We start from the raw sequence: 12,311 nt of genomic DNA on the forward strand, positions 1-12,311 counted from the left end.
ATCTGAGGTTTTTTCTTATGTGGGAAGGCTCAGGGTAATCTCTGCTGGCCTCCTCTCCAGGCCTCTGGGTTCCAACAACTTTCCCTGGGGTGATTCCTTTCTGCATCTCCAAAGGCCTGGGCTGAGCTACGAGTGCTGAGATGAGGTATGCCAATCTGCTTGGGTTGTGCTACATTGCGCTCTCTCATTTAAGCACCAGCCAATTAAGTCCAATGTCATTCCTTGCAGTAGGCACACCTCCTAGCCGACTGCAGATGTAAATCAGCAACAGATGAAGTTCATGTACCATTGGCTCATGTCCACAGCAACAGAACTAGGTGCCTTCACCTGGCCAAGTTGACAACTTAATCTAACTACCACAATGCCTTTCCAGGAAGTTGTCCAATTCATCTACATTGTCGAGTTTATTAGCAGAAAGTTGTCATAGTATCCTCTCAGTACTTCCTTTACTTCTATGGGGTCAGTGATGATGTCTCCTCTTCAATTTCTGATTTTATTTATTTGCATCCTCTGTCTTCTTCTTTTTGTCAACCTTGCTAAGGGACCATCAATCTTAATGATTTTTTCATAGAACCAACTTCTGGTTTTGTTAATTTTCTCAATTGTTTTCATGTTCTCAATTTCATTTGTTTCTGCTCTAATCTTCATTATTTCTTTCCTTTTGTTTGCTTTGTGGTTAGTTTGCTGTTCTTTCTCTAGTTCTTCCAAGTGGACAGTTAATTCCTCGATTTTTGCCTTTTCTTCTTTTTTGATATAGGCATGTAGGGCAATAAATTTCCCTCTTAGCACTGCCTTTGCTGCATCCCGTAAGTTTTAATGTGTTGTGTTTTCATTTTCACTTGCCTTAAGATATTTACTGATTTCTCTTGTAATTTCTTCCTTGACCCACTGGTTGTTTAAGAGTGTGTTGTTGAGCCTCCACATATTTGTGAATTTTCTAGACCTCTGCCTATTATTGATTTCCAACTTCATTCCTTTATGATCTGAGAAGGTGTTTTGTATGATTTCAGTCTTTTTAAATTTATTGAGACTTGCTTTGTGACCCAGCATATGGCCTATTCTTGAGAATGATCCATGAGCACTTGAGAAAAAGGTATGTCCTGCTGTTGTGGGCTGTAATGATCTGTAAATGTCTGTTACATCTAGTTCATTTATTGTATTATTCAAATATTCTGTTTCTTTATTGATCCTCTGCCTAGATGTTGTGTCCATTGATTAGAGTGTGAAATTGAAGTCTCCAACTATTATGGTAGATGTGTCTGTTTCTCTGTTCAGTGTTTGCCACATGTATTTTGGAGCATTCTGACTTGGTGCACAAATATTTATGATTGTTATGTCTTCTTGTTGAATTGTTCGTTTTATTAATACATAGTGCCCTTCTTTGACTCTTTTACCTGTTTTACATTTGAAGTCTAATTTGTTGAATATTAGTATAGCTACTCCTGCTCTTTTCTGATTGTCATTTGCATGAAATATCTTTTCCCAACCTTTCACTTTCAACTTATGTTTATCCTTGGGTCTAAGATGTGTTTCCTGTAGACAGCATATAGATGGGTCCTGTTTTTTAATCCATTCTGCCAGTCTGGGTCTTTTGATTGGGACATTTAATCCATTAACATTTAGTGTTATTACTGTATGGGTAGTACTTTCTTCTACCATTTTGTGTTTTGGATTTTATATGTCATATCTAATTTTTCTTTTTTCCTTTTCTGATAGTCTTCTTTTCTACACTCTTCTCCACACCTCTCTCTCCTGTCCTTTCTTATCTGCCTCTAATGCTCCCTTTAGCATTTCTTGCAGAGCTGCTCTCTTGGTCACAAATTCTCACAGTGATTTTTTGTCTGAAAATGTTTCAATCTCTCCCTTATTTTTGAAGGACAATTTTGCTGGATATAGAATTCTTGGTTGGCAGTTTTTCCGCTTTTAGTAATTTAAATGTATCATCCCACTGTCTTCTTGCCTCCATGGTTTCTACTGAGAAAGCTATGCATAGTCTTACTGGACTTCCCTTGTATGTGATGGATTGCTTTTCTCTTGCTGCTTTCAAGATTTTCTCTTTCTCTTTGACATCTGACATTCTGATTAGTAAGTGTCTTGGAGTATGTCTATTTGGATCTATTCTCTTTGGGGTACGCTACACTTCTTGTATCTGTAATTTTAAGTCTTTCATAAGAGTTGGGAAATTTTCAGTGATAATTTCCTCCATTTGTTTTCCTCCTCCTTTTCCCTTCTCTTCTCCTTCTGGGACACCCACAACACGTATATTCACGTGCTTCATGTTATCATTCAATTCCCTTGTCCTTGCTCATATTTTTCTATTCTTTTCCCTGTATTTTCTTTACTTGTCAGATTTCAGTTGTCCCATCCTCCAGTTCATTAATCTTATCTTTTGCCTCTTGAAATCTGACATTGTCAGTTTCCAGTGTTTTTATTTTCATCTCTTCTACTGTTCCTTTCATTCCCATAATATGTTCCTTGGCCCACTGATTGTTTAAGGGTGTGTTGTTTAGCCTCCACATATTTGTGAATTTTCTGGCCCTCTGCCTGTCATTGATTTCCAACTTCATTCCCTTATGATTCAAGAAAGTGTTTGTATGATTTCAGTCCTTTATCAATTTATTGAGAATTGCTTTGTAACCAGCATCTGGTCTATCCTTGAGAATGATCCGTGAGCACTTGAGAAAAATGTGTATCCTGCTGTTCTGTAAATGTTAAGTCTAGTTCAGTTATCATATTATTCAAAATCTGTTTTCTTATTGATCCTCTGTCTAGATGTTCTATCCATTGATGAAAGTGGAGAATTGAAGTCTCTAGTATTATGGTAGATGTGTCTTTTTCTCCCTTTGGTATTGTCAGTGTTTGCCTCATGTACTTTGGAACATTCTTCTCAGTGCATAAATAGTTATGATTGTCATATCTTCTTGTTGAAGTGTTCCTTTTATTATTGATTCCTCTTTGTCTCGTTTAATTATTTTACATATGAAGTCCAATTTGTTGGATATTAGTATGTCTACTCCTGGTCTTTTCTGATTGTTGTTTTCATGAAATATTTTTTCCCAACCTTTCATTTTCAACCTATTTATATCCTTTGGTCTAGAATGAGTCTCCTGTAGACAGCATATGAATTGGTCCTGTTTTTTAATCCATTCTTCCAGTCTATGTCTTTTGATTGGGGAGTTTAATCCAAAATTGCAGTATTTTCTTCCTCCATTTTTTTCTTTTGGATTTTATATGTCATGCCTATTTTTTTTTCTTTTTACTTTTACTGATAGTCTTCATTTCTACACTCTTCTCTATACCTTTCTTTCATGCCTTTTCCTATCTGCCTGTAGTACTACTCTCTTTAATATTTCTTGCAGAGCTCATTGCTTAGTCACAACTTCTCTCCATGATTTTTCATCTGAAAATATTTTAATCTCCCCTTCATTTTGAAGGACAATTTTGCTGTATACAGAATTCTTGTTTGGCAGTTTTTCTCTTTTGGAACCTTAAATGTATCATACACTGCTTTCTCATCTCCATGGTTTCTGCTGAGGAATCCACATATAGTTTTATTGGGCTTCCCTTTTGTGTGATGGATTGCTTTTCTCTTGCTGCTTTCAAAATTCTCTTTTCCCTTTAACATTTGAAAATCTGACTAGTAAGTGTTTTGGAGTATGTGTGTTTGAATTATTCTGTTTGGGTTATGCTGCATTTCTTGGTTCTGTAACTTTATGTCTTTCATAAGACATGGGAAATTTTCAGTGATTATTTCCTCCATTAGTTTTTCTATTCCTTTTCCATTCTCTTCTCCTTCTGGGACACCCACAACATGTATATTCATGTGCTTCATGTTGTTATTCAATTCCCTGAAACCCTGCTCATATTTTTCCATTCTTTTCACTATAATTGCTTTTGTGCATCTGATTTCAGATGTCCAGTCCTCTAGTTCAATAATCCTTTTGTGCTGGTTTGAAAGGAAGTGTGCCCCCTAAGAAAAGCCATGTTTTGATATAAATCTCATTTCATAAAGGTAGAATAATCTCTATCTCTGTATGTTTGAAACTGTAATGAGACCATCTCCCTAGATGATGTGATTTAATCAAGAATGGTTGTTAAACTGGATTAGGGGATGACATGTCTCCACCCATTTGGGTGGGTCTTGATTCGTTTATTGGAGTCCTATAAAAGAAGAAATATTTTGGAGAGAGTGAGAGATTCAGAGAGAGCAGCACCACGAAGCAGAATCCACCAGCCAGTGACCTTTGGAAATGAAGAAGGAAAATGCCTCCCGGGGAGCTTCATGAAACAGGAAGCCAGGAGACAAAGCTAGCAGATGACACAGTGTTCACCATGTGCCCTTCCAGGCAAGAGAGAAGCCCTGACTGTGTTCACCATGTGCCTTCTCACATGAGAGAGAAACCCTGAACTTCATCGGCCTTCTTGAATCAAGGTATCTTTCTCTGGAGGAGAACAGACGAGTATAGGAACAATGTACATGTATGCTATTAAAGTCATTAGTATCAACTCAAATATGATTATTATATATATTTAGAATGCTAAATTTTAACATGTATACTGGTTTGAATCTGTTGTGTATCCCAGAAAAGCCAAGCTTTTTAATCCTCATTCAATATTACAGGGTGGGAGCAATATTTTTAATTTTTTCCATGGCAATGTGACCCACCCAGTGTGGTTGGTAACTTTTGATTACATCATTTCCATAGAGATGTGTCTCCACCCATTCAAGGTGATGTTGAATACTGGAGCCCTTTAAGAGGAACCATTTTGGAAAAAGCTACAGAGCTACCGGAACCAGGAGAACCACCAGAACTGACAGAGCCACCAGCACTGACCGAGCCAACATGGACAGGGCCCCAGGGAAGCTGTTGATGATTCCTGGAGCGAAAGCTAGCAAACATTGCCATGTACCTTTCCAGCTGAGAGAGAAACCCTGAACAACATCTGCTTTCTTGAACCAAGGTATCTTTCCCTTAAATTTGAACATGGATATCTTAATTTGGACATTCTCATAGTCCTGCCTTAATTTGAACATTTTTACGGCCTTGGAATTGTAAACTTGCAGTGTAATAAATTCCCCTTTTTTAGAAGCCGCTCCATTTCAGGTGTATCAAATTCTGGCAGCTTGCAAATTAACACACCATGGTAACCACAGGAAAATATATGAAAAATACATACAAATAGAAATCGGAAGGAACTCACTATGGTATAACACAAAAATCAAATAAATGGAAAGTAGGCATTAATGGGAGAATTGAGACATTAAAAATGTTTAAAACTTACAAAGACTAAAGAGCAAAATGACAGAAGGAATTCTTGCATTATCAGTAGTGACCTTAAATCTAAATGGATTAAACTCTCCATTCACAAGGCAGAAATTAACAGAATGGATAAAAAAGCATGACCCTGCTAGATGCCTTTTATATGTGACTGACCTTAAAATCAAAGACATAAATAGGGTTGAAAGTGAAAGATTGTAAAACAATATATACCATGCAAGTAATAACAAAAAGATATCTGGCATTGCTATACTAATAAAAATGTAGTAGATTTTAAGTAAAAAACTGTTATGAGGGACAAACGTGGTTTATTATATATTGATAGGGGGTCAATTCAACAAGAAGATATAACAATTATAAGTATATATGCAACTGACAACAGAGCCCCAAAATATATGAAGCAAATACTACCAGATTTAAAGGGAGAAATAGTTCTACGTCAACAGCAGGAGATTTCAATATACCACTTCAAGAATGGATAAAAAATCTAGATAGAAAATCAGTTAGGAAATAGGAGACATAAATGATATTCTAAACCAGCTAGACCTAAAAGACATACATAGAACATTCCACCCAGCAACAACAGAATACACATTCTTCTTGAGTGCACTAGGATGCTCCAGAATAGACCATATATAGGTCCCAAACAAGTCTCAATAAATTCAGATATATTGAAATCATATAATGTACATTCTCCTACCACAATGGAATGAAGCTTGAAACCAATAATAAAAGGAGAAATGGAATGTTTACAAATATGTGGAAATTAAACACATACTCTTGAACAACTAATTATTAAAGAGGAGATCAGAAGGGAAATGAAAAAATATCTTGAGGTGACTGCAATTGAAAGTACGATATATGAAAACTTATGAGAAGCACTGAAGGCAGTGATAAGAGGGAAATTTATAGTTCTAAATCCTTACATTTAAAAAAGAAGAAAGTTGTAAAATAAGAGACCTAACCTTAAAACTAAGCAAACTACATTCAAAGCAAGCAGAAGGAAGGAAATAACAAAATTAGAATGGATTGAAATAAAATAGAGAATTAAAAAAACAATAAAATCAATAAAATCAAAAGTTAGTTCTATGAAAAGATCAATAAAATTGACAGACCTTTAGCTAGAATGACAAAGAAAAAATGTCAGTCAGCTGGTCTGTCTGAAACTCCCTGAGCACCATCCCTAGTTCCCTGCGTGGCCCCATTTCCACTCCAACAAAATGAAAATAACTATCATGAACCAGGAGAAACTCCCCAAACAGCAGGCACAAGTGTGCATTGGTGGGAAAGGAACTGCTTGCAAAAAGAAGGTGGTTCATAGAACAGCTGCAGCAGATGATAAAGAACTTCAGTTCTCCTTAAAGAAAATAGGGGTAAACAATATCTCTGGTATTGAAGAGATTAATACGTTTACAAACAGGAACAGTGATCCACTTGAACAACCCCTGAAGTTCAGGCATCTCTGGCAGTGAACACTTTCACCATTACAGGCCATGCTGTGATTAAGTAGCTGACAGAAATGCTATGTAGCGTCTTAAACTAGCTTGGCACACACAGTCTGACCAGTTTGAGGAGACTGGCTGAAGCTTTGCCCAAAAAATCTGTGGATGGAAAAGCACCACTTGCTACTGGTGAGGATGATGATGATGAAGTTCCAGATCTTGTGGAGAATTTTGATGAGGCTTCCAAGAATGAGGCAAACTGAATTGAGTTGACTTCTGAAGAAGATAGAACTTGAAATTATTTGGAGCTGCTATTTTCTATTATGATTGCTTTTTGAAATTCTTTTGTTTGTGGATCTAATAAAATCTAGATCTCTAATATTTTTAAGCTCAAGCCCCTTGGGCACTCAGCTTTTTAACGTTTTTGCTTATATACAGTTTCATTCTTTGCAGCTAATTAAACTGAAAAAGGCTGGGTGTAAAGTTTGTAAACGAAGATTAATAAAGTTCTTTGTCTAGTTGGGGGGGGTGGTGGTGGTGGAATGAATGACTGAAAGTAGAAATGAAAAAGCAATTACTACTGAAATTAAACGGACTGTTAGAGAGTACTGTGAACAACTGTATGCTAACAAATTAGATAACCCAGATGAAATGGAGAAATTCCTAGAAACACAGAAACTGCCTACATGGACTCAAGAAGAAATAGAAAATCTCAACAAACCAATAACTGGTAATGAGATTGAATCAGTAATCAGAAACCTCCCAACAAAGAAAAGCCCAGGAGCATCTGGAGAATTTTCCCAAACATTTCAGGAAGAATTGACACCAATCCTGCTCAAACACTTCTTAAAGACTTAAAGAATGGGAAGGACTCCCTAATTCATTTTATAAGGCCAAACATCAACCTCATACTGAAGCCAGATAAAGACACTATGAGAAAAGAAAATTATAGAGCAATATCTCTTATGAATACTGATGCAAAAATTCTCAAAAAATTAACAAAGTAAATCCAACATCACATTAAAATAATTATACAGTATGATAAAGTAGGAATTATGCCAGGTATACAAGGGTAGTTCAGTATAAGAACATCAATTAATAAAATACTCCAAATAGAATGAAGGGTAAAAAAACACATGATAATCGCAATTGACACAGAAAAGACATGTTTACAAAATCTAACATCCCTTCTTTCTGAAGACATTTGGAAAACTAAGAATAGAAGAACCTTCCTCAACGTGATAAAGGGCATATATGGAAAACACACAGCTGACATCATACTTAATGGTGAAATACTGAAAACTTTCCTACTAAGATCAGTAACGACAATCGATGCTCACTGTCACCACTTATTTCAATTTGCTAGAGCTGTTGGAGTGCAATATACTAAAATGGTTTGGCTTTTATAAAGAGAATTTATTAAGTTACAAGTTACAATTCTAAGGCCATGAAAATGTCCAAATTAAGGCATCAATAAGAGGATTCCTTCACTCAGGAAAGGCTGATCATGTCTGGGGTTTCTCTGTCACATAGGAGAGCACATGGCAATGTCTGCTGGGCTTTTTCCTCAGCTTCTGGTTTCAAATGGCTCTCTCAACTCCTGTTTCCGGTGGCTTTCTCTCTAAGTGTCTGTGGGTCCTCATTTAGCTTCTTCCAGGCAAATTCTCGATTTTATCTCTTAGCTTAGCACCTCCAAACATTTGTGTCTGGTTTCATTTCTCTGCTCTTTGTGTCAGCTCTCTTAAAGGACTCCAGTAGGCAAATTAAGACCCACCTTGAATGGGAAGGGCCACATCTTCATGGAAATAATCTAATCAAAAGGTCCCACCCATGATTGGGTGGGTCACATCTCCATGGAAACAACCTAATCAAAAGGTCCCACCCACAGTAAGTTTGTCCCACAGATTGGATTAGAAGAACATGTCTTTTCTGGGGCACTGAACAGTTTCAAACCAGTACACCACTGTTATTCAACATTGTACTGGGAGTTCTAACCAGAGCAATTAGGTAAGAAAAAGAAATAAAACGTATCCAAATGGAAAATGAAGAAGTAAAACTTTCTGTATTTGCAGATGACATGATCCTATATAGAGAAAATCCTGAAAAATCCACAGAAATGCTCCCAGCAAAGTAGTGGGGTACAAGATTAACACAGAAAAATCAGTAATGTTTCTGTACAGTAGTAATGAACAATCAGAAGAAGAAATCAAGAGAAAAATCTCCCTTACAATGGCAAATGAAAGAATAAAATATCTAGGAACAAATCCAATCAAGGATGTTAAAGAGTAGAAAACATAAAACAGTGCTAAAAGAAATCAAGAAGAACTAAATGAATGGAAGGATATTCCATGTTATTTGGAAGGACACATGTACAAATATATTGGTGTTTAAAAAGTTCGTAAAACCTCACTTATTCTTTATGTAATCACTCTGACATTTTCTATCTGATTGGATTCTTTTCTATTCTAGTCTCTCTTATCATACTCTATTTTATGTTTCAAAAATCTAACCACAGCTTACCAAATTGATTGTATAATACACTAATTATTTGTGATTTTTCACATTGAAAAACATCAAACTAGGGATATACCTATTTTCTTAGGTATATTCTAATGATCCAGTATGGAAATAATAGAAGGATTCTCACATAACCTAAATAGGACTCTATCATTGCCAAGTCCTTATGAATTAAAGTATAACCATTTCTCTCTCTTTCCCTCTTTTGCCCCCCCTTTCCCTCATCTACCCTCTCCTTTTCTCCTTCACCCTTCACCTTCTCTTTCCCTTTCCACTCCATATTCCCTCCTATCCTAACCAGGGTCCCCGTGGTCCTGAAGGAACACCAGGGGAGAGAGGCTTACCTGGAGAAGGAGTGCCAGGACCAAAGGTAACAGTGCCTTCTGCATAAGAAAAGAGCGCTTTGTCCTGCTTGGTTATGAATTGCAAGTTTAAGATATGTGTCCCAAACTATTATTAAAAATCAAGTATTTTTCTGATCATTTTTGCCTTACTAAAATGAAGGAACATGTACATTTTCCCTTAACATGCAAATGCAATGAAATTTGCAATTATAAGTTAATCAATTATATAAATTTGCAATTACAAATAAGTAATCAACAGACTTCTAACTCATGTAGTTACCAGTCGTGAAATTAGAAAATTTCTTAAAGTATTTTGTAGTCATGAAAACCGCTGTGATAAATAGCAACCTTATGTCCAGAAGTTGATATATCGAGTGTAGCTATGGTAAAAGCTTTATGCACAACTTTGTTTTGCAAGACAAAGATAAAAAACAGTCTAATAAATCAAGTTGTGATGGTATTGCTATTGTTATTATAAGAAAGGAAATATGAGTGGGAGAGGGAACTAGAATTGACCATAAGGAGCAGAATGTTATCAAAGACTAAACTTTTACCTGAGAATTAAAATTTTTCCACTGCTTGTCACTTATATGTCTTAGAGCTCAAGTTTCTCTAGATCAGGAGTTGGCAAACTTTTTCTGTAAAGGGCCAGTTAGTAAATATTTTAGGCTTTGCAAGACATATGCTATCTGTTGCAGCTACTTAATTCTGCTGTTATATCATGTAAGCAGCCATAAATAATACATAAATGAATGAATGAATGTAGCTGGGTTCCAATAAAAATTTATTTACTAAAAAAACCCAGGGAGTGTACTTAATCAGGCCCATGGCTGTAGTTTGCTGACTGCTGGTCTAGATGGTTAAACCACAATCTGTGCTACATATGCCAAAGGCCACACAAGGACAATTTTCTGAGATACTTTGGGCAATGTCGGCAAAATTTCAGAGTAAGTGAAGATAATTTTTGGATTCCATCTTCAAAGACTTTATTTTCTAAAGCTTTTCCCCAAAACATATACATGCTCACACTCATACTGCTCAGAGGACCACAGGCTGCATTGTAAATTTCTAAGACCTCTCACTTCAGTTATTCAGTCAGGTCACTCAGGAATGACCTCATGCTCTAAAATTGCAACTCATTCCATCTCAGCCTCTTCCACCTTAACCAATGCTTAATTACCTATGAGAAATCTGAATCACAATTAAAGGGAATGCAGTTAGCCACAACAAGTAAATCATACTATCTTGTGAGTGACTGCTAGATTGAATTTTCAAAACATAAATTTTAGTTTGTCATAATAAGTAGAAATGATATGTTGGGGAAGGGAGACATTGCTACTGCCTTTGACTAACCAAAGTATCACTATAAGAAGAGAGAGGCCAGCACTTTGTTACCACATTTCAGAAAGTTTTGCAATAGCTACTTTTCTGAATTGTTTTGGCATATAGTAATTTCTATTTATGTGTAGCCCGAACAATCTGGAGTTTTCAAATAGCCGAAATTATTCCTTTCTTCCCTTTATAATCTGTGTTTTAAAAATTTTAATATAAAGAAACAAATGAGAAATGAATGAAGCATATTCCAGGGCATACCTTAGGGACAGGTTGAATGAAGCATATTCCAGGGCATATCTTAGGGACAGGTTCAATATACTTTGATATTATATAAAGTACTATATAATGAAATTGCTCTTGTTCACAATAACCCAAGAGCCCTGCATTGCCCTTTATCTCATCAAAGAAATAACACATTATATTTAGTGTTATTTTTGGGTCTAGTTTGTGTGTGATTATTCTCTGTGGCAATGATCAAAAGGACCCATTAGTCAGAATGCTTCTTTCCCCAACCAGCCAGGCAATTGGAGTTTTTATTTGTACTGCTGCTTTGCATGATATAGAGGAAAAATGAATCAAGTATGGCTATACAGACACAGATAGGTAATTTTCCCGTTTCTTAGGTTTCTTAAAAATGATCTTTGATTGTACTCTTGGTTCTGATAAACTCATTAAGTGAATTCTGTTTTTGATTACATGGTTTATTTTCAATTCAAATGCCCAAAGTCACTTCACTGACTTTACGTTAATACCAGAGCTATTCATCCAGATCGCATATCCAAGAAAGATTCCCATGAATTATTTTAAATCTAAATTTTCAATAGATGTTTACAAGTTCTGATAAAAACTCTTAGATAAGTAATTCAATCCTAACAGGAATTATTCACATACTATACAAGAGACAAATTTTCATTATATGATGGATTCAGTTTCAGTAATATTGAGAAAGGAGAGGGGAGGTTTGATTCAGTTCATTTTGTACTATGTGATTAATTAGGTACACCAATTCTAGATATTTCTTGTTAGATTTTTTCCAGTTTTATTGATGGTATATACATGTACTGCTTAGACAGACTCCTTCCTGTTCAAGAATGTTTTGACTAATGTTTTTTGGAAGTTACAAATCCTGGATTCAGAATTATTCATTTGAGGTGGTCGGTGAATTTGGTTGCTTGATTTAAAGAAATTTAAAGAAATTAAGAAAATCCCTAATTAAAACATAATTTGTAATAATTACAAGGTAAGCTGCTTTAAAATCCTGATTTTTACTAGTACACTGATAATCTTCCCATGTATTTTCAGGGTGAAAAAGGATCTGAGGGACCAATTGGTCCACAAGGATTACAAGGCCTATCAATCAAAGGGGACAAGGTACTACAGCATATAGGGTACAA

General features: G+C 35.8%; 1 protein-coding gene and 1 pseudogene across 1 annotated transcript in view; both read left to right on the forward strand.

Annotated features, from left to right (window-relative positions):
- COL28A1 (collagen type XXVIII alpha 1 chain) overlaps positions 1 to 12,311 on the forward strand; it is a 201,584-nt gene that overhangs the window by 58,900 nt on the left and 130,373 nt on the right. The window contains exons 14-15 of the mRNA XM_077123093.1: positions 9,540 to 9,608; positions 12,220 to 12,288. Of these exons, the coding sequence (XP_076979208.1) occupies positions 9,540 to 9,608; positions 12,220 to 12,288 (138 nt within the window). The remainder of the gene's footprint in view (positions 1 to 9,539; positions 9,609 to 12,219; positions 12,289 to 12,311) is intronic.
- Positions 6,500 to 6,984, forward strand: LOC143686112 (transcription factor BTF3 pseudogene; annotated as a pseudogene).

This window comes from Tamandua tetradactyla, chromosome 1 (assembly GCF_023851605.1).
Source record: "Tamandua tetradactyla isolate mTamTet1 chromosome 1, mTamTet1.pri, whole genome shotgun sequence".
In the NCBI taxonomy this organism is placed as follows: Eukaryota; Metazoa; Chordata; class Mammalia; order Pilosa; family Myrmecophagidae; genus Tamandua; species Tamandua tetradactyla.